The sequence below is a fragment of the Aedes albopictus genome, chromosome 2 (genome assembly GCF_035046485.1).
Source record: "Aedes albopictus strain Foshan chromosome 2, AalbF5, whole genome shotgun sequence".
Lineage (NCBI taxonomy): Eukaryota > Metazoa > Arthropoda > Insecta > Diptera > Culicidae > Aedes > Aedes albopictus.
The window spans coordinates 281,398,036-281,422,150 of NC_085137.1; the positions used below are offsets into that span (position 1 = coordinate 281,398,036).

Sequence of the window (24,115 nt, forward strand, 5' to 3'; positions counted from 1 at the left end):
TGTCAGAAAATCAAATTGGTTTTATCGACACGCACAGCATAATAAACCAATAAATTTTTTAAACAGATTTTGGCGAATTTGACTACGTAGTACGAACTTCCACCAAATATTTCTCCAACATTTCGAGTGGACGTTCTTCGCAAAATTCCATAAATACACCTTCAGAACTACAAGGAAGCTCCAATCATTTTAAAAATTTGGCCATGATCCAGTGATTTTTCGAACTTCTTCCATTAGGCCGTCACAAATATTTATTTCACTTTTTGTCTCACCACTCTTAGGATAGACGAGAAGGGGGGAGGGGTGGGGTATAAAATAATAAAGCATTTAATCTGAAAAAAAAATTAGAAACTCATCGGATTTGTTAAAGAATTTTCAGAGAGACCCGATTTTTTTTTTCTGCCCCCTCTGATGGATCGATGATGTCGATGATAGTTGGGATGGAGAAAAGAATAAGACGCGGACACCGTCTTCAGTCAGAGGTTGTACAGACTGAATGAAACTTAACACTAGACAAGGGACACACAGAGCATGCACCAGTAGATACGGACTACGGAGAAGAAACTGTCCTCGCGAAAAGTTGCATCACCCGGGAGCGGGAATCGAACCCTCACCCCATAGCATGATGCGATTAGAAGCTTGGTGACCTTAACCGCACGGCTACAAGGCTCCCCAAGATCTTAGAAATGGCCGATGCAACTAGTTGCCACTTACACAACGCACACCTAACCACCCCCTCCCTAAAATATTTAATCTCCTAAACACATGTTAACAGTTTTTCAAACATTTTTGTCAATAAAATAATGTATCAAAATAATTTATCAAAAGTTTTTTTAGGGGTAGGCGGGGCATTATGGACACCCGGGGCAGAATGGACACCCTCAATATTTTGAAATATGCGAACTTTTTTGAACTTTCAATGAATGGAGAATATAGTCCATTAGTCTAAAACGTAGTTTCAGGAAACAAACATTCGAAATTCAAATTATACTTGATTTTACACGAAAAAGTTGCGTCCTCCGTTTTTTGTGCATGGAAATTATAATTTTCACACCATCTAAAATAAGATTTAGTGATTAATTTATTGCAGGTCGATTAAAACCTGATATTTCTAGAACACATGCAAGTAGTTTTGCTGTATCTACATGCTTAACATGTTTATCATATCAAAAATCAAGTTTGGAAATATCTTCTGCTGGCGGGGTAAAATGGACACTCACCTTTTTGAAAGAAGCGGCAAGGGAAAAATATAACCTAAATCACAAACCAACCAAATTCTTCGATTTCAGTATATTTTCGGTTAAATGTTCACTATAGTAGACATAGGGTGAAACAAATTGGTCAAAAAACGACAGCAGTGGAAAATAGTTGTTCTAGGCACAGCTATACATGCCGACAAAAACGAAGCTTTATCCAAAACAGCCTGAATTTAAATTAACTGAACAAAAATGAACTACTTCGGCGTATTATTCATCCATAATAGTTGTTTTGTAATGAAATGGCTTTATAGGTGTAAATAATGTACGAAATTCGTAAAAGTCGCATGGTGTCCATATTGCCCCATGGGGGTGTCCATTCTGCCCCGTATGCTTGAAGACGGTCATGAAAAACTAACATTTTTCATAACATTTTTTGAAGTGGTTAAATCATTTTTCTTCGTGAGCATTCTTATGCAATAGATGCTAAATAGACTTTAAAAGGATACATGTATCAAAAAACAAAACTTTTTTGACATCTTGCCAGGTAAAGTTGGCAAAAACCTTAGGGTGTCCATATTGCCCCGCCTACCCCTACTCCTCCCCTCGTACCCGATATCAGACATAAAAGAAATAAAAAGTCCTATGCCTACCTACTAAGCTTTTCATCGTCAACAATACTGCCCATAATCGCATAACAGTAACATTCGACAGATGTACTGCCGTGAATCGCATATTTGTCCCATTTGCATAGGAAATCCAGCAAAGATGGGACTGATATGCGATTCACGGCAGTGTAGGCATTGGATAAAATGGGACGCAAAGTTGCAAATTTTTATAGTTTGGGAATGAACCGAAATTGTAAACATTTTTTATTAATTCGTAATGAATTGTTTAGCAATAAGATCTTCTACAGCACTTCTTGTATGATGGACCTATTGTCAGAAAATAAATCGGACTTAAGTATGATTGATGACACGCATTAAAACCAGTCTATTTTCCCAGTGTGACTGTTATGCGGTCACATCGGTTAATGATGGTCAATGAGACAAAACGACTTGGTGTTTATTTCACAAATCCTAGAACAGACTTCAAAATTTTATTCAGGTAGTCGAACGTACTTGTAATTTGATGATGATCCCCGGTATTAAGTCAATAACAGCAAAATATGCCAATGTTACAATTATGCGGTTATGGGCAGAATAGTCCACTGCACGAATTTATGCTTGCCTGCTTACTCTCACCGAAAATTTGACGTTTGAACGGTGCCGGCACCTCTCAAACGTCAAATTTTCTGTGAGAGTAAGCAGGCCCGCATAAATTCGTTCAGTGGACTATACTGCCCCTATTCACACAACAGTCCCATGTTTGCTGGGTTTCCTATTCACATGGGATGATGGGACTGTTGTGCGAATGGGGGCAGTATATGCACCAACTTACCCATCTTTCGTTCTTAGATTATGTCGGAAAAAATCGTTGGCTGCTAATTTGATAGCTTTCTCAGGAGTGATCAGAAGAATGTTAACGGCAGAACCTCGATACATTCCAAAATAACCTTCCACTTTGTAGGTCTTTTTGAAACAATCAAACCTGAAATGAAATGAGCGAATACGTGAAGAAGTTAGGCGGGCTAACGAGAGAAGGATTCTTAAAATGTTTAAAGGTTCCTTAAAATGGAACTACTAACAAGAGGAAAGTTATAAGCACAGAGAAACAAACGTAACACTTAGAACAAATTATATTGAAAATCATCGTCACGAAATCGTAATTGCCCAATGCTAATCATGCCGTGTTTGGACAAGCCACCACTAAATGGCGGTAGTGAGCAAACGTCAAACAGGAGCAGAAACTATGATGAATTGATCAACCACCGAAAATTTGAATCAACCGTTAAAAAGGTAATCGATGGGAAGCGAGTAGAGTGTGACGTCCGTTTCTCTGTGATATGAGTGTTGTGGAAAAGTTAAATAAATTGTTAAATACCACATGTAATATAAACTAACTACATTATCAACCTTAATACTTACATAGATTTATACATTCGCTCGCCATTAGGACCGACTTGTTGATTTTGCAGTCGCGTTTTCACCAAATCAAGAGGAAAAACACATGACACGCCGATGATGCCAGCAATGCCACCATTGATAATCTTGGGGACGAGCCTGCAAAGAATCGCATTACAATACAGTTATCGATAGCCTGGATAAATATAAGCCTAGCAACTGGTTGCTGGCATAAGCTATCGAGATATGCTAATGACTTACGGAAACTGTTTCGCGTCTGCTGAAGTATTAGCCATGCTTGTTGATCTGAAAACAGTAAATAGACATAACATCGATTGAGTTAATCGTATCTACACGTACATCACAAATGTTTAGTTTATTCTTTAGATCTGAGGTAACGAGTGGATAAAAGAGTCTGAGTGCTATTAGTAGGGCGGGCGGGGCTAGATGGGCCAGTGCCGTTTTCGAGGACTTTACTTAGATTATATTATGTTGATAATTTTGTTAGGTGACCAGCATGAATCTACACAAGTTCAGGGTATTTATTGAATAAATATTTACTGACACATTCTACCGTGACGACACAATATTTTCTCGCTTTGCCGGACACATTTTCCACTGTAATGTAACTCATAAATACGACCGTAAACCTCAAATATTATTTCATATTCGGATTCCTTGTAAAATTTGCACTATGTATGATCTGTTCAACATTTTGTTTTCATTGGAAAAGCTTGCTCAAAATAAGAATCAGTAGCGTGACGTTACAACGTCAGAAAAATACGTTGAAGGGGCCAAATTGTGGTTTTGTGTAAAAAATATGCAATTATGTGCCGTAATCAGCAGGATGAAGTTGATCACTATGAGGCAAGGTTGCAACCATTCATTTGCGAAAATTTACATTCATTTGCTATTATCTCAGTTCAGAAGCATGCTATCGAAAAACAATGTATGGATGAATTTAACCTTGTAGTTTTATCTGAAAGTTTGCCGAATAACATTGGGGTCGCAAACGTATACCAAAGTCGTGAGCGAGCTGTGAAGGCAACTTTCCACAGCGTGAATGAAATTTACATTCACCACGTGGAGAGTTGCCTTCACAGCTCGCTCACGACTTTGGTATACGTTTGCGACCCCAATTTTATTCGGCAAACTTTCAGATAAAACTACAAGGTTAAATTCATCCATACATTGTTTTTCGATAGCATGCTTCTGAACTGAGATAATAGCAAATGAATGTAAATTTTCGCAAATGAATGGTTGCAACACAGACAAACAGACGTAACACTTGCGAAATTTCCATCGACCACGCTTTTAACGATCATTTTAAATTTTCATAGTTATGGCTTTCACAACCAGAGGCGCGCGCATCGTTTCTCTATGCGTATGACGTTTCACACTAGCGCCATCTGTTGACGATATGGCACAACACAGTGATTTGTGCAGTTTTTCCACCAGGTGATGGTAGTGTGAACTGGGCGGATTTCCATGAAAATCGTTCAAGGTGTTACGTCTGTTTGTCTGTGGTTGCAACCTTGCTATGAGGTCCACGTAGTTCAACCGCTGAGGATGCTGCAATTATGTTTCAATTGAAGAACGTTTGACGTAAACCAATTGTGTGAATATATTTGAAGATTTTTAAAGGTTTTAGCAGTGTCAGATATTATATAAAAATATCGACGTCTTTCAAAAAATCGGCTCCCATCGACGCCTTGCCTTTACGCCTTTATTGATTGGTACCTAGACTTTTTGATCATTGCTTTGAGTTAAAATTGATGATGATGATTAACCTGGGCTTGTTAGGGGAATATCTGTAAGAAAAAGAAAATCGCGTTAAGTACTGTTCCTTTGAATTCCACTAAGAATTTGCATCCTTTGACAGATACGTCTTCAGTGTCTTGGAGTCGAGTCAAGTACAAGACACTGAAGACGACCTTACAGTTGAGGTCGAAATACGTATCTGTCAAAGGATGCAAATTCTTAGTGGAATTCAAAGGAACAGCTCTTAACGCGCTTTTGTTTTTCTTAAAATTGATGTTAGCATATACATTTTATTTGAAAATAGTATATTTTTGGAAAAGTAAGACTTTTTTTAAAGAAATTGCCTACCTTTAGGAGTTTGATGTAGGTCATTCTGTAACTTACAAAACTTTATTTTATTTTACACATACAAAATACACCAGTTTTTAGGATTTTAAAAACTTATTCAGATTGATGCAGAATCAAATTTATTTTCGTATAAAACTACAAATACTACTTGAATCACTAATTTAAAATTAAAAACACTTCACTATACTCCATTGCACGGTGACGTCATCAAGAAATCGCTCTCTTTCTCTCCTACGGAAAATTATAAAACAACAGGACCAACACCTGTCAAATTTGACAGGTACTGGTCCTGTTGTTTTCAAACTCTCTGAAAGAGCGAAAGAGATAGAATTTCGCCGTGAGGTGGTCTATTCACTTTTGCAAAAAGAAAAGCAAAAATGACTTTTAAAGAAAAACTAAAAAAGGACGAGCAAATTCCTTCTAATTCCACTACTTTAATTATCTTCGGACAGATAGGCCTATTCCATCTGCGACTTACAAACTTCTTCAGTGTCGAGTGCTTCAAGTATAAATGTTCTACTAAAAGTGTTAGTGAAGTACAAATACTAGTGAAGTTTATTTCTTTATTTATTTATTTATTAGTATTACATTAACAGGCATGGTATAGCCCCAATGATAGGTGAAAATTAATAAAACGATACAATACAAAAAAATATAAACACTTATCTATAACAAAAAAGTCACAAATTAAATAGTCAAGAAATAACACTCAAAACCACAGAGAACAGACATCCAAGTCCAGTTGCGAAACTGTGTAAGGAATTTAACGGCCATTTGAAATCGGCAACACAAGTGGCAATAGCGTGGCGCTGCAATCGGTTAATTCCCCATACTAATTTAATTCATCACTTGAAATGTTTCAATTCACCACTGACTGTGCCAATATGGTGTTTGGTGGCGTGTTGTCATCGTGTATTGGTTTGCAAACTTACTCAAGTAAAGATTCAAATCCTTACACAAATTTCCGAATGAAATTTGTTCTAGCCTGGATGTCTATTCTCTGTGTTAAAACTAAATCCGTGCGTTGTCCAAAGCTAATTGGTCCGTCCAGAGAAGAACAGGGAAAATCTCCGGCGAAGCGCCTCTCGTGTTGAGTGGAAGTCAAAAAAGGCTGCGACTTTGTTAAACACTCGTTGCATACCGTTGAGTGCGCCGTTGAATGCATAAGTTGTACGAAATAGAGGCAGTCGCAGCATAATACCACAGATAAACAGACGTCTCACTCTACTCACTTCTCATCGTTACCCTTTTTAACGGTTAGTCTAAATATTTTGTAGTTCGCGTTTGCTCACTACTGCCACCTACTGAGTGATTTGCGTAACATAGCCTGGTTAGCATTGGGCGATTATGTTTTCGCGACGATGATTTTTATCGCAATTTGTTCCAAGTGATACGTCTGTTTGTCTGTGATAATACTGTTCCGTAGCGCTCTAGGCCGAACATTCAAATTGATTTGCTCCAGAATGGTTGAGCAATGGACTCGTCCCTGCAACACATCTGCGATAAATAGAGCTCTATTGGTGTCCCTTCTGGTGCGTAGTTCAAGGTCTATCAGTTGACATCGGCTTTCGTATCATGGCAGCCGTAATTGATCTCTCCACACACTAAGATCAGCTCGGTATTTTGCCAATCTTTTTACTGAGTTCTCAACAGCAGATTTAACTCGGTACGCTCGGTTATTTTTTTTTCGGATATTCTGTAAATGAGTTACCGAGCTCAGCTAATAAACTGTCAAAAGTTACTGATGCACTGTAAATATCGTTACTGGTAAACGGTAAATACGATCACCGAGTGTACCGAGATAAATCTGCTGTTGAAAACTCAGTAAAAAGATAGGAAAACTACTGAACTCAGTGAAAAATTACTGAGCTGGAACATCTGAATCTTAGTGTGCAAGGTAATTTTCGAAGCGCAAAACGAAGAAAACGGCGTTGGACAGATTCTATCCTTTCTGCTCCATTATTGTATGTTAGGCTCCAAACTGCCGAACAATACTCCATCGTAGAACAAACTAAAGAGCAATAGAGCGATTTCAAACAGTGGATATCGGAGAAATTCTTTGCAACTCTGAAGCTGAATTCTAAAGCTATGGATGCTTTATTGATAGTATACGAACCATGTTGTTTAAAATTTAACTAACTGCGAATCGAGGATGACGCCCAGGTCTTTGATGTGACTATTGTGCGTTAAACATAACGTCGGAAGTAGTGCGCTGTACAGTAAATCTGGTTTTCTGTACAGCGCACTACTTCCGACGTATTGTTTAACGCATAGGAAAGGCAGCGGAAGTCAATGAAGTTTTTTCGGAAACCAGTTTAGTGCTAACACCACAATAACACGTTCAATTTCCGTATCGAGTAGACTGTAGACTATTTAGTGACATACATGGGACCGCGCATAACTTGCGAACGGATGGTCCGATTTGGGTCGTCTAAGTTTTGTTCTGTTAGTTTTCACCCAAGGAAGGCTCATGAGGCCAAAAAACATGGGAAAATTGAGAGTTTTTGAAAATCGGGTTTTCATACTTTTTGAACGGGGACTTGGGCGCTTGGCTAGGGACTTGAAACGTCAAAAAACGCAGTAGGCAAGACAAAGTTTGCCGGGGACAGCTAGTAGCAATTCCCTTCCAAAAATATTTTTATAAGATTTTTTCCGGACTTCCCAAATAGTTTTTCCGGCTTTTCCAACCGATTTTCCTCAACAGTGAAAAATTTTGTGGAAAACAATTTTCATTTTGTATTTTTGTAAATTTGCTTTCGATTTCACAAAAAAAAACATTGTGTCTACGATGCTTAGTTCTTAAGTTATGATTTTTTAAACAAACGGCTCATAAAACACATCTGGACAATTTCCACAAAATTGGACATAACTTAGGAAAGGAGAAAGCTTATTAAATTTCCTTTCAAAAATATTTTTTTTGGGAATTTTTGCGGACTTCTAAAATAGTTTTTCCGACTTTTCCAACCGATTTTCCTTAACAGTGGAAATTTTTTTGGAAAACAATTTTTATTTTGTATTTTTTTTTTATAATTGTTGAGAAAAATTACTTATGATTTCACAAAAAAAAATGAGTCTACGATGCTTCGTTTTTGAGTTATGATAAGGTTTTTTGGCTGAGTGTATATATATGTATATATATATACTCAGCCAAATAACCTTAGGATTTCCATAAGGTCCAACTTATGAAACGGCCTTTATATAATTCATAATGATTCGGATGAATTTCATAAGGTCGCTCTATGACGTATAATCGTCTTACAGCTTGGCTTTTATTTATGTTTAGCAACATGGTATTCTCAAGCGTCGGTAGCCGTGTGGATAAAACACGGGCTCGGTGATCCCGACGATGATGATTCGAATCCAGTCTGCATCATTTTAGGATTTTTTTTGTTCTTTTTTTAAGTTTATCTTATGAAATTTGTCATAGCCAGCACGATCAATTTTCATAAGGTATTCTTGTGGTATCCATAAGTTTTACTTATAGCAAAAAACATAAGGTATTTTGATGAATTTCGTTTGTTTTTTCGCTGAGTGTATGAAAAAAATATCATCAAATTCTGAGAACCTTCGTATTAATTTGTACGATAATAAAAAAAAATCCCCATTTGTGTACATCCAAGAAAATTGCCGGTGGTAATACTGTTTTATAAAACCTAGTTTATTTCATGTAATGTGATTTATTTATGGCCAGCAATAAGTATCAGATGAATTCAGTAGTGTATATTGTACCAGAAGAGAATCCATAGATTAAAAGTTAACCATTGCGAATAAGAAATTGTGATTACCGCAGGAAGGCCGACGTAAGTGTTACAGAAGGGCACACGATAAGGTCATATGTTGGCACTTCCATGATGGTGTCGGTTTAGATGAAGACCACAGACAAACAGACGTAACACTCTGATAAGTCCCATCGTACACCGATTTAACGTTCTATTTAAAAAAAATGATAGTTGATCTGGCCATCCATGGCGCTCGCATCGATTTTGTTTTTTTGACGTTTGCCCGCTACCGCCACCTAGATGATAGATGGCCAAACTCAGCCTTTTAGCATTGAGCGAACATGTTTCTGTGACTATGATCTTTACCTATTTATTTATTTATTTATTTATTTTTTTAAATAATTCGTGTTTTACAATCGAAGTTTACATTTCATGCCTAATACACATTTAAATAGTTTCCATTTTACAGTCCAATACACATTTAAATAGTTTCCGAATTGCTTTTTGAAAAACGCTCTATTATTCCATCTAATATCTCTTATGCTTTTCTTGAACCAGTACAAACTTAACGAATTCTTTTGTCTTGCCATATAACTTATACTGTGCACCGCCAGCTACATTCCTAGATTTGAATCGAAAAATGTTCAAAATGTTACGTCTGTTTGCCTGTGTGAAGAACATCCATTTAAACTTAATTTTACAAGCATTACCTCCGAGCAGCGCGTCGTGCAATACAAAGGCCGAGAACCGTTAGCTCTCTGATTCCTAATATCTGTATGACCATTAAAAAGAGCAATAGTTTCATTGCATTCGGCTTGTCGCCACCCGATTAGAACCTCGAATTTCAATTGTTCAGCTCACCGAGCCTTCCAAATAAACAAATAAGAAAACTAAAAAATTGTTCAGTTATTTCTGAGTGAAACTATGCATCTTTTATTGTAGAAATTTTGTCTATTTTTTAAATTCGAAACACCTTGTCAGAAAAAAGGGTTAAGCATGGCTAATGCTATGTTCAGAGTGGAAGCTGAATAACATGTTATTCAAAGTATTACGTACTATGAATACATTATTGTTCCGTTTTTATCTCGCCCTCCGCGCGTCAGTCCTTCATTTTTCATTAATTAGCATTTTTTGTTTATATTTATGTGTATTTTAACTTAAACGCTAATTCTACAAAAAAATCATTAATTAGCTGTTATATTTTAGAACTCTTCAAGATGAATGTTAAAATTGCAACGTTAAAAATATTGAAAATGCGTATAGATTTTGTAGAATACATATTTAAAAGCATTTTTGAAAAAGGGCGTGATAAAATCGAAACAATACTGTAACACCTTCAAGATAGTTAGATGATATTGTGATATTGACTTGATGAAGTTTTTCTTGGCGGTAATTCGAATAACATGTTATTTGTATTGCAGTGTGAATATAGCATAAATTGCATAATTACACAAAATGATTATATTACATAAATAAGGCTGACACAGATTTCGATTTTCTTTTAGGGTAAGAAATCAAACTTTGAAGTCAAATTGTAATCTTAATTTGAACCATTTCAAAATTCATTAAAAATGCGTACTTTTCAGGCAAATATTGTCACGTAAAAAATGTTAAACAGCTTTACGTAATATAACCTGATAACATGGACTTTAAAAGCATTGAAAAAAGCGTTTTTGTCATGGAAAACAGGCGATTTCACCCATTTCCCCCCAGAGAAAGCACATTTTCAGTGCACTCGTAAAGCTCATGCATTGTATCACACGCAATATGTGAACACGCTAACTCATACCGACACAGCGGCTGTGTTGGTCGTTCTCAAATCGACCCTCTTTACATGCCGCACATTTTGTGTGTTGCAAATAGAGTTAATAAACTATAGAGGACGAATGTCGCTGACGTCGCCGCCGCAACATCTCTTGCTGGCGGAGATAGGGAGGGATATAAGTGTCAAAGCGAAAAAGTATGCAGTTTGACAGATAGATACCCGACATGTTTGCGAACGAGAACAAAGGGAACAGCAGCGACATTCGTCCTCTATAGTTTATTAACTCTATTGTGTTGCATGGGCCTTACACATTCCTGTGTTGGGGGGGTGAAGGTTCCACCACAGACAAACAGACGTAACACTTGCGAAATTTCCATCGACCACGCTTTTAACGATCATTTTAAATTTTCATAGTTATGGCTTTCACAACCAGAGGCGCGCGCATCGTTTCTCTATGCGTATGACGTTTCACACTAGCGCCATCTGTTGACGATATGGCACAACACAGTGATTTGTGCAGTTTTTCCACCAGGTGATGGTAGTGTGAACTGGGCGATGGATTTCCATGAAAATCGTTCAAGGTGTTACGTCTGTTTGTCTGTGGTTCCACCATGTGTGCAAAACACACATTCTGTGGAACGCCTGGAATATGGAATCCGCTTCCATATTTATGTTTGTTTTGGGAAGTTGAAAAAACAAATGCAATTTTCATGATTTTCAGAGATTTTTTCCATCGAATAGCTGAAGCAGTTGGAAATGCGTCAAAAACATTTCCATTTCCATCTGCTTTCCAGCTCTTCGATGGAAAAAATCCCGAAAATCCATCTCATGTTTACATGTGCCAAACTGTTTGGCCGCGGCTCGGGAGACGTTTGACTGTTCCGTTTCTACCGAGTCGCACAAAAATGAGTATGAGGCCGGGAACACATGGAATGTGTGTGGCGCGCACACATTTTAAACACATTCGGTCATTTGTGCATGTGTTGCAGCGCTCTGTGCGTTGCCAGCACAGCCGATGAGCGAGAAAAAAATAGCGTGAATACGTCAAATGAAAGCTTATTTATCATAGAATCGACCAACCGAATAATATTCCGCATTATTTGTCATCAAATTATCAAATTTAAGTGATTCTTGCTTGGAGAATGTTATCTTAAGTTGAACCATTTGTAATCTAAATTTGAACTAGTAAACGGGGGTGAGCTTCTAGTGTTGGCCTGTAGATTGCGCTAGTGGTTGCTTTGTTTACTCTTGGGATATGAAAAAATCCAAATTAAGTTTTCAAATTCCTAAAGAATTTCGAACATTCTGAGTTGAGATTCCACTGCCTAATGAAAAATAGGTATGAGAATTAGCAGATTCATGTGATTTTTTATTGTTTAGCATGAAATTGGCTGTTTTGGGAGTTGCTCGAGCTGCTGCCGCCAGTAGTTCAAATTAAGATTAAAATTGGTTCAAATTATGATTACGATGGTTCAAATTAAGATTAAAATCATTGTTGATGAAAAATCAAATATTTCAATGAAATTCGGTGCAAATACAAACATTTTACCATTTAATTTTTTGGAGCCGGACGGTTTCGCCACTGCTGCCGCAACCTCGCTGGCCTCGAACACGTTTGTTAGGGTCGGTTTCATCACCGGGGTCATATATGACCCCTCCGGCTCCAAAGGGTTAACAGAAAGCTTATACCCGTGGCTTTCATGTACATACGATTTTACCGTAGTAAATTTTTTCCATGTGGGAGAAAAAATCACTTAAAATTTGCACTACTTCCGAAAGCCTCAATTTGGTTCAAATTTTGATTAGCTACCCTACGTTATACTTTTTAATTCTCGATTTCGTGAATTTCAGTTTTCGATTTTTCTAATTTTTATTTTTGAACATCCCCACACTTTTATATTTTTCCTGGAAGCCAATTTGGGGAACGGATTTTTTGAGATGAAAACATTTTGAGATTTTATGATAATTGTTGAAATATTATTTTATTTTTTTTTCACAGAAAATTTTATTTTCCGTGTAATTTTAAGGAAAATAATTTTAGAGTGTATTTGATTCCCTTAAACTATTAAACAAGGATAGAATGATTTGGGAAAAATTTGAAATATGTTAATTGTAGCGATTCAATACAAAAAACAATGACTTCTAAAAGGTGACTAAAACATCAATTTTTCAATGATTTAAAAAAATGTAGATACGCTTTAAAATACATTAAAAACCATTTTGAGATATACAGATCAGCTCTAAATATCAGCCAAAAATTAAAAAATGCTCAAACTATACCCGGTCTAAAGGCGGGATTGAGTAATAGAGGGTTAACGCCCTGTTAAAAAAAAACTGGAATAGTGAAGTACATCTAATACGTTCAAGAGCAAAACTATAAATCGGTTTGCGATAAAAAAAAAGTTGATCGATTGGTTACTCGTTGGCGCTGACCACTCGATTGATTTTGCTGTAAAATTCATCATTTTATTCTTCATATTCACCAATAGCTACTTTTAAACATTGAAATTGATTTGTGCCGACTGACATCCTATAATTCCCGTTAATAAATGCAGCGACAATAAAATATAATTTTATGTCAGTCACCAGTCGATCTCCAATCGCTTTAAACACATATCTATTTGCAAAACGTTGTATCCTACCGGATTTTTATTATATAACACTTGCTCTGATAGCCCATCCTGTACGCCACTAAAATGTCATGAATTGTCATAATTTGCTGTTACAAATGCCTACACCTTTTCCATTTGATTCATTCAAATTAGAAGAACAAATCGAACTTACGTGTGAATGAAATTCCTATGCTTAGAAACAAGTGCCAGCTAAACAACTTTGAACAGTTTCGTTCTTCGCTTCTCGTCAACTCTGTCGGTAAACTGGGACCATGAATAATAAATCGAAACTCACTGACCGACGCCAATTTTTGTTTTGAGCGCAGCTATTTATAATTTCGTGCATAGGCATAAAAAATATTCATGTGACTTTTTAACGTAAAACAAGCGAAGTATGCTCAAAGGAATAAGAACCAAATATATCACCCACGGTTAATGTAGCAGTAAGTACCTGAGGTACGGATGGATACACCGATTTGTGGAGCATCAAAAGCAATGTATCACGATAGACAATCTATTCCAATTGTTATAAATTGATAGCTGGATCATTGGCAATCTGCCTTGTCAATGGGTTGATAACACCATTATCACCATTCACTTTTGCCTACATACAGTGGCATATATCTGCTCTAATGAAATGATCATGATTCAATAAATGTTAATAATTATATATACTACTTACATTACTATGATGCGTTGAAAATGGAATGTAAATTTCACTGTATCAATCACTTCTCTGCCTTTACCAAAATAATTTGTCCGAGGTGGTGCCTAAAGGACAAAAATTGGGTTACCCAAAACCGGACCCGCGGGGCGGAGACACTTCACATCAGAACAGAGCCGAAGATGAACTACTACTATTTCGACTGTTTCAGACAATCACAACGACCAGCTGGCTGGAGCCGAAGCGAATGAGTTGACAGCCAGCAGAACATGTCGTCAGAGTCAAATGAAAACAAAACAATTTCCTCATCGGTCAAAGTATTCGCCCCAATGAAAAAAAGATGCCACTGTTACAATCTGCACACTGAACGGAAACATCCTTCATAATTGGGTTGTTTAGTGAATAAAATATTGCTATTTTTTATAGCCTAATCGAAAGAGCTCATTTTTCTGAGTATAGGGTTAGGCGGGGCATAATGAGCAGGTGGGGCATAATGAGCACCTTGTATTTTCACTGTAAATTTCCAAATTTTCAAAACAAATTGCTTGATTGTAGTTTAATTACCTCAAATCCAATGAATTGATGACGAAACATTTGTCAAAAAAGCCGTTTGCTTTGAAAAAAATAGTCAAAATGCGTGAAGTGGTCATGTACTGGGGAAATATTATAAGAATCAGCTGACCTAAATTAAGGTTTTGGAATCAAAATAAGAACGTAATGGGTATCTATCAAATTTCTTGATGTTTACTGGGTCAATGAAATGTATTTGTAACACTTTCAAAATATTTGTATAATTATTTTGTTAAAAAATATACTTTAAAAAGTTGATAGTAGGGTGGGGCAAAATGAGCAACTGATGGAAAAATGATGAAAATTTTTAACATTTTAAACAAACGATTTTCACTTTTGGTTTTCTCTGTTTTGATGCATATAGGGTGACAAAGGGTATTATCGGCAGGTTTGTTCTCTTCGTCATGGGGGGTTTTTGTCAGCCAAATTGCCTGAAACTTGGCCATATAATTCAGCTTAGTTGGGAAGGATTTGAGACCAACTCTGAGTTCAATAGGTTTCAAAAAACCCCCAAAGACGAAGAGAACAAAACGGCCGAGAATAGGTAATTTCCCCTAGTAAGGTTTTATCATTAATTTTCAATTTATTAGCTTTAAAAAATCAATATCTGTAAATTATCATCGTTTAAAAATGCTTTAATAGTAAACTCCATGGAACTCCACCGTTCCCTACAAATTAAACCCCATAATCCCCTCAAATTCTTATTGGTTGTTGCCGGTATGCTTTATCATTGATAAGAACAGTCAGTTAACATTTGATTGTGTGCAAAACAGGGATTGATCATCCTGCCCCACCTAGGGTGCTCATTATGCCCCACCTCTAAATGGCAATCCACGATTTTATACGTTTTTAAAATCATTAAATTTTGCAACATTTATAGCTATATTCGAAATTTCAACGATTAGTTTTTGTCAGATAAGGTTCAAATGAGGATTATACGACAAAATTACACATTGATTGCATGTAATTTTCTGGATTTGGTGGCAAAATGCTTAAGCTGCTCATTATGCCCCGCCTACCCCTAACGTGATTTTATTGGATTCCAATAGCTTTGTTTTGATGGTTAAATTAACAGAACAGTTTTCATTTTCGTGGTTAGAATGACAGTCCAATCGATTAAGTGACAGTTCGACCCGAACAAAAAAATTTCCCCATATCAACTTAAAATGCATTTTAAAAATAGTATCCGGACTCCAAAAATTATGAAATTTTGAATTTCGACTAACTTTTGGACGAAGAATCAGATTATGAAATAATCCGGATACCCCTAAAGAACCCAATTCCCTTTCATACGAATTCTGGCGTGTGATTCGAATGGGTTGAATCAGCATAGGAATAAGACGGAATTAGAAAACATGCCCAAATAGTAGAACCAAGAATGTTTTTAGTCAACAGTAATACACGCATGGTAATATTGACAATGTTTCAGTACAATTAACAGAATTTTGCATTCGGTTGAAAATTGTTGGTACAGTTCTTAATTCTACCATGGATTCGGTGGAAACGACAACAAAATTTATTTCAGTGTAGTATGAGTAGTATCCTGCACAGAAAAAAATGTTGTGTAATATTACATCTGAACTGCTGCAACCCGATCAATACGTCGGTTGCATGAATATTACACAGGACGATGTACACATAAGAACAAAAGATTTTACATCAAAACAATGTAATCGTACATAGGAATCGTGATTACATCGATTATTTAGTACATCGGAATGAATTACATCGGGCGGGTTGCATTTATTTTTTGCTGTGTGGTACACGGTTTATATGGGAAAATACAAAAAATGGAAAAACTCAAACTCCTGTATACTTTTTGAGTTTCACTTTGGTCCCATATCAACTGTGCAAAATTTCAGATCGATCGGAAAAACTATATTTTAGCGCCGGCCATTCTTAGTTTTTCATACGATTTACTATGGGGAAATTTTACTTCTGCAAAGAAAAATCGCTAGGAGTCACCCCTAGATCCCTAAAAATAAGTCGATGAATGATTTCTGTAGAAAACTTCACGAGGAATCAGACCTCAAAAGACTGCAAACCGTTGCGACGTTCGTGGAAAAAGTTATCAAGCTTCCCCCGATCGATAAAATGACGAGATTTTATTATTTATTGTTATTCCTTACATGTTAAACAGCGTTGGCATGCCATTCGGTTTTCAGTCAATAACTTTTTCCACAGGCCTTAGATCGCTTTGCGGTCTTCGGAGGGTTGATTCCTCGTAAAATTTCCAACAGAAATCATTCATCGATTTATTTTTAGGGGTTAAGGGGCAACCTGTGGCGATTTTTCATAGTTTGAGTTTTGTCTAGAAATTTCTAATGCTAAGGGGGCCTCCTGATTCGAGTTTACATTTTGATGTCCCTGTTAGGGAACAATTAACTTATCTGATAGTTGATTTTGCCTAAAATAACCTAAAAGTAGGCCACCATACATGAGATTGCTGACATCTCATGGTGCTCTTTTACTCCAGAGCACTATAAATGTGCATTAAATTTAAGAAAATGTTTACAAGTTAAAATAGTACATTTAACACAAAAATAAAACTTGTAATAAGTTTTATTCAAAAACTGCCCAAGTAACCACGAAGCCGTATATAAGTGCACCAATTTTGCCATATATTGATAATTAAAATTGTGAATATAATGCTGCATTACTTTAAACACCTCATTAAAGTAATATTAAAGTCGAAAAGGGCCCCACTAAAATCCAATTAGTGCCACACAGTGAATCAAAATTCAACCATCGCGCAACAATAATGACAATGTCGCAACCTGTATTTGTTGCGACAAACAAACCCATGCGACATAAATTTGTCCCAACTTGAAAATAATGGGATTAACATCGTGCACCACGAGTTTAGAGATTTTTAAGCCTTGCATTGCGATTTTCGAACGGTAACTTCGAGTCGGTAAACACTGCAACTCTGGTGAAGCTCTATCATCAAACAGTTTCGACTTTGGGTTAGCAATAATTGATTATTACCCGTTGCAAGAAAATAGAGAGCGAAAATGGTGCAAAATCGTTAATAGTCCTCCGCTGGTATGTCTAATCGTTATGGTGTCTTCTACAATAAGTGCGCGAATTGGCCAAGGAATACTGCGCCGAAAACACCAAAATGATTTTTCTTACAGGCGGAGATGTATGGGCGCTTGCGCGTACAAATTTTCGCGCAACGCATAATATTCACGAGTTGAAAAGTACGCAACAAATTCAGCTTCTGTTTTGTCTGCAACAAAAAAATTCGAGATCATGTCATTAGTCCTGTTCAATGACTGAGGTTGAACATGCTCGAACTAGCTCGGAGTTGCTGCATCCTGCTCTTACCCATTTGTTGACGAATGGGTAAGAGCAGGATGCAGCAACTCCGAGCTAGTTCGAGCATGTTCAACCTCAGTCATTGAACAGGACTATTATCTGTTACCAGTAGGGATAAAGAGTAATCGTCGCACCTTCTTTGTTGCTTGTTTTGTGCCACTTTTGTCTGACAATTCTCTTCACTGGTGCCACATATTGCAGCACGCTGACAGCCATTGCTATAGTAACATAAATGCATGTGCTGTACATTTGCATTTGCACATGCTTGATACGTGCAACTAGAAAAACCAAAACAAAAATCTATTTTTAGCACCGGTTTCGTTATCGACGGTACTGATGCCCACGTGAATGTTTTGACCATTTTTTTTTTGTCGCCGGGTCGGGAGTCGAACCAGAAGTGTTGAAGACCGCTAGAAGAGTTCCATACGCGCTGGTGCCTTGGACCGTTTCTGCTGCAGTGATAACAACAGATATTTCATTAACTTAAAGGAAACTGTTCTTCTGTCTCAATCATTGCAGTAGAGGGCAAAACGACTATGTCATATGTAATAGAATACAGTAATTTATCACAATCTGATAAATTACTGATAAATACATGCATTTTCGAAGATATTTAATCAATATAAGAAAATGAAAAGCACGATTAAAACACCCTTCGCTTCGCATACTGCTCATATGCTAATTGTGGTTTCCATCATTATTGGCATGTGATAGCAGCCTACAGAAAAGAGAAAAGGTAAAAAGGTTTTGCTGTCGTCGATCGGTGGCTCAAACGGGGATTAAGTTGGCCGGGAGTCGAACCAGGAACGTTGAAGACCGCTTGAGTTGACCGTAAAGTTGTTCAATCTTCTTGATTTCATTAGTTTACCATTAGAGTCAAGCTTTTATAATTGTATTGTTAGAGCAAACTTTGCTAGTTTGTGCATTGCATTTGTTCAGTTTTTGCAGTGTTGAATTATTGAAGTATCTTATATCACCATTTAATGAACCCTAATGTAAAGAAAAATGCATCCCGCATAATAAAATCGCAGACAGACGTTCAAGTTTGACTCAGCAGCTTGTGTAAAAAACATGGCCGCCACAAATTGCCAAGTGGCAATCAGCGAACAGATGGCGTTAGCGACGTTCATATTCAATCGCTGCCTCACATGTGCGTTGCGACCAACAACTGTCACCACGGTCGTCTTCCAGCCGGATGGCGGGAAAAGACCGCACGTGTTGCACGCTAATAATGTTTCCACATAATTTGTGCAGAGTAAATTACTTTTATTTAATGTCTAAAATCTTTTGCACAAATTAGCACAGGACTCTTGTAAAATATTTTACACATTATTACTTTTATTTTACACAGATTTGCTTGAATATAACTGCATTTGGATGAACTTCACTCGCATTGGGAAATCTTTGTGAATGTGACGCAAATGTAGGAATGATTTTGACAGTGTTTGTTTTGATTTTATTTTTCGGTGGGCGGTGAATTGGGTGGTAAGTAAGTGGCTGGAAGCACGTGGTTTCTCAAACTGTCAACTGCACGCGACTGCACTGTGGCAATCGGTTGCCTAGGTGTCGCTAGTGAAAATTTACATAGAAAATTTGAATAAATTTGTTCGAGCTAGAACGTCTGTCTGCGATAAAATACAGTTTGCCATGCCTTCCTAACAGTAAATTCCCTCCAACTGGTAACGTTACTCTATGTCAAATAGGCGAGTTCATGTTGAAACATATGAATCCGAAAATTTCTTACCATAAATACTGATTTGAATCATGTATATCAAACAGTAACAGTATGGCAAAGTATATATATGCACTGTTAAATAATATGGGGATAAAAGTCGCTTTAAATTGTAGCAACATAAACTCACCTCATAACATATGGTTAGCTTTCATATTTGAGCAAAGCACTCACACCTGTGTGTTTCACTGTGCACAACACTTGCTCAACAGTTTGGCTATTTGTAGCGCTCATTAGTAGTAGTGAACGGCATAATTGACAACAAACCGTACTTCTTTCTTATCGAGCAGCAGCAGGCGACCAATTTAATGTTAAAAAAAATCTTCAAAATCCGGCCTACCCGGATAAAAACTAACCATAGGGTGTTTGGTGAAAACCATTCCTGTACCATACAGTGTACCAGCTACAATATAGTGTATTGTAATGGAATGGTTCGCTAAAAGCTTTGCACATTGGTAGCTACTATACATTTACTTCCGATCTTTATGTAACAATATATTATACTGTTTTTCTTACGTTTGAACCATTCACTATTCCGAAACGATCTTTTTCCGTGCATTTTTAATTATTTATTCAGTTTATGATTTTTTTCCGTGCTTTGTTTTGTTGATGTTCGTGACAATTTTGTTGCAAAGGAAATGAAATAGAAAAAAGTGAATAAGTTGAAACATCTATTTAAAGTTAATAAAATGTTTAAATAAAGTGGTAAACCAGGTGTCCTAAGGACTGCATATCCAAGAGATATGGTGGGCTAGGTATGTAGAGTGCGATGAGAGGAATACAAATGTAGGTCAACCCGGAAAGACGTAGTGCAGATTACCGTAAATCAGTGGATGAGTTCAACACTATTCTTTCTCTTCTTCTCTCATGTGAAATTGCCTTGTACAACAACCGAATTAAATGCGATTTATCTTTGACATTTTTAACATAAGGACTGGACACTGAAACGACTTCTGATATAAGGTCGTCTTCGCTTTTTAACCTAACTTATAGTTGAATCGAACTTGACAGTTTTCTCATGAGTTGTTATGTACATATTTCATAGTTCAGTCAAACTGGAGTCTCAATATTGCAATAACGGTTAAGCACGCTGTAATGATACTTATGTACCTCGTCACCCACTTCATGCAACTACATTAGTGGTCTAATAACACTTAGCGCGCTAGGCATAGTTCCATCATGCCGTCCAAGTGTTGCCACAAATAATGCTTAGTTTGCAAAACCCAGTTATCTGGCTGGTGGGACATGGGAGCCTAAGCTTCAACTGTTAATGCAATCAGAGGCTACTCAGACTTAGACGAGTTTAGGTTAGTTTGGCTAGAACTGCCATTATCGAAGGAACATGACGAGATAATATAACATTATATGGTTTATCTAATGTAAAACAATACAACATAACAAAAGAGAACCATTCCAAAACCATGATTAAATTTCTAACCTGTAGTGAAATTACAATTAAAAACAATATATTTACGGTACATTTTATTGTTTGAAACCATACGTGTACCTTACAATGTACGGTATATTAAAGCCCACGTATCAGTATTTCAAACAATTCATTTACAATAAAATGTATGGTTTTGTAAAAAAATATATATGGAGAAAAATATTTTTTTATATTGTTACGATACTTAACAACCCGTATAGTATATTGTAAAAATCTTATTTACAATTCACCATACAGTTGTCTACATTACATCTTATTGTTTTTGTATTTTTATTTTTACAGTGGTGTTTATTGTAACAATATGGTTCTAAATAGTACTGTTACAATACAACATTTGGTTTTTCTACTGTATTTTTTATTCGGGTAATCAGCTCCGAATTAGAAGGAATCTTCGTGAAAGCAGTGAAGATTTGCCGGAGCGAAAAACTGGACCACAAGGTAAGTTGGTTTTGGAACTGTTGATGCTCGTCTAATTGAAATACTCTGGTACTCCGTTGCAGCTTACGTCCTCGAAGGAAAGTGCCACACATCGGCTAGAAGACAAAACGCAAAATGTGCTGCAGACCTCTGCAGACGTACCAACAAGATCTTGCGATTAGAAATCCGCTCCCATCGCAGGAAGTTTTAATCGCCGCTACCGGGCATACGATGGGTAACCTCACGAGTCGAGGAATTTCAGCAGCCCTCGGAATGGCCCGAGATGCTTCTCCTTCAATGCAGGTTGCGCTGCTCGATATGATGCGAGGAGGTCTTACGAGAAAGGTAAACCGGTAAACCATCTTTTTCATCCACAAATATAAAGATGAATATAAATTGAATAAAAAAATCCGGTGAATTCACAACTGCCTTTTTATTTTTAAACGGTTCGAATGCACAAGACCTATATATCAAAAGCTTAAAAAACCATGGAAAACCATAAATCAATAATAACACATACAGTGTTCGTTTTTCTTCCAGATTTATTGTTAAACTGCTCTCTAACCATTTTCTATGCAGTGAATTGTCTGAAAAACTGGATAATATGTTGACCGTATTCTTTACTGTAATGCGAAAAATTTGTTCGGGAAAACGAGCGATTTTTTATGGTAACCAATCTTAACCGCCTATTCCACATACTGTAAATTGGCGGATAACCATTTGTCAAACTGGCAAATCTGTACATGGAATGGTTAGCTTACTGTTATCGCCAATAGTTTGAGAAATGGTTAAATGACAATTGCTAATGGTCATCTACAGTATGAGAAACGTTGCATTTACAGTTTGTGATTATGCGGGCAATGCATCATTACATTGATAATGCCAATCTAAAGGATTATTGCATGACAAGTGTGGAATTACTGCATTTCGCATTGTAAAGGTTGATATTCAGTCTAATTCGTGCAATGATATAATGCTTGTGGTTACTTGGGTGGAAGTCACCACAACACCAGTAGCAAGGACTAAATACTATAATTCCATGAATTACCAGAACACATATTCCAAAATTGAAAAATATAACGACACTATATTTAGATTTGGTAGATTCCATTTCACCGCAACGCAACTCAGAAAGGTGATCTACCCGTTAAAGATCGAGCATATTTTAAACCCCCTCAACCATTCATCCCTCACCACGGGTCGCCTGACACTTTGGATTGGGGTTACCTGTTTGGTGGACTTTTACCCCCGGAACAGGTGGTCTGTAGTGCTATTCTAAGCCGGCAGCTACACGGGCAATTATACCAGTCTAATCGTTAGCCAACAATAGTGGCGCCACCTTCAACTTTAATTCAACTTTAATGGTTAATGTAGTGCAATGCATGCCAATACATGCGCTTTATATATGCAATACGTACAGCTTCAACAGCATGGTTACTTGGGATGGGGGATAATCTGCTTAACAGACACCCGGACAGAAAGTCCAGGTAGTGTGTGGTTAAGGACCGTCTTCTTCTTCTTCAAAAAAAAATGAATGCCAAGACTACTGTTTTCTTCACCCACTAAACAACATTCCCAGGGACTAGTCTTGGGGCTAGTACACATCGCATCCTCCACCAAGGTAGCATGCTGACGCTTAGTAAGTTTTCCGAATGGTCCTTACCACTCCCTTTGTCCTCGGGAGGCAGGCAAGGTCGACACCACACCTGCTTCCAACTGCGCAGCAAGTATCAAAAACTGATACCGCGTGCACAGCGATTTGACCTTCCCGCATGTAAAGGCCTATCAGCCAGCACACAGAAGGACGTGCCGACATGGGGCCTCCACCTTCCCCGACCTTGTCGAGGACCCCTTTTCAACCGCGGGCTGGGATCCCAGTAGACCGACGCCACGACAGCAATGCTAGCAAGATGTTCTCCCCGCGGCCACTTAATCGCTGTAATGGCCGATTTCGACCGTAAGGAACCAGTTTGACCAACGTAGACGACTTTGGAATGTGAGAGCGATCACTTATTTGAATGCTGCCTATAAAGTGCTATCCCAGATCATCTTCCGTCGTCTGTCACCTAAAACGAATGAGTTCGTGGGAAGTTATCTTTCCGAGTACATCGACAACGGCCCAGATCTTCGCCGTATGGCATTTCCTCCAGAAATGCCGTGAATACCAGGTGCCAACGCATAACTTGTTCATCGACTTCAAAGTGGCATAAAACAATATCGACCGCACAGAGCTATGAAAAATCATGAACGAGAATGGCTTTCCTGGGAAGCTGACTAGACTGATTAGGGACAGACTTGTTAGAATCCCAAAATTGCCGCCACAATGGCCGACATTAGCGCCTCCTCACGATTTCGAGCGCACAAATTTCTTCGTAAACAAAACCAGCACACCTGATCTTCTTATTTTAAGCTAATTACAAGTGAGCAAGAACAGAAAATTCACTGATGTTTGAAACTTGCTTCTTGAGATTTGTCCGCCTGAAGTTCTGATGCACTGTTGAAGTGAGATTTCGAGACGTTTATTCTTAAAGTAACGAAGGACGACATGCAAAACTGCGTA

General features: G+C 37.4%; 1 protein-coding gene and 1 long non-coding RNA gene across 3 annotated transcripts in view; one reads left to right on the forward strand and one right to left on the reverse strand.

Moving 5' to 3' along the window:
* The window catches only part of LOC109414992 (mitochondrial glutamate carrier 1), a 35,807-nt gene extending 21,531 nt beyond the window's left edge, over positions 1-14,276 (reverse strand). The window contains exons 1-4 of one of the 2 annotated variants that reach the window (XM_062851919.1): positions 14,087-14,276; positions 3,461-3,505; positions 3,224-3,358; positions 2,637-2,786 (exon numbers count right to left, since the gene is read on the reverse strand). In XM_062851919.1, the coding sequence (XP_062707903.1) occupies positions 2,637-2,786; positions 3,224-3,358; positions 3,461-3,495 (320 nt within the window). In that variant the 5' untranslated portion in view covers positions 3,496-3,505; positions 14,087-14,276. Of the gene's footprint in view, positions 1-2,636; positions 2,787-3,223; positions 3,359-3,460; positions 3,506-13,576; positions 13,774-14,086 lie in introns of those variants that run through there. The other variant, XM_062851920.1, reaches the window with a different exon arrangement.
* Positions 14,277-21,502: 7,226 nt separating this feature from the next.
* LOC115263573 (uncharacterized) lies at positions 21,503-21,980 on the forward strand. The gene is made up of 2 exons (XR_003895719.2): positions 21,503-21,576; positions 21,639-21,980. It is a non-coding gene; the product is annotated as an uncharacterized LOC115263573 (long non-coding RNA).
* Positions 21,981-24,115: the final 2,135 nt, after the last annotated feature.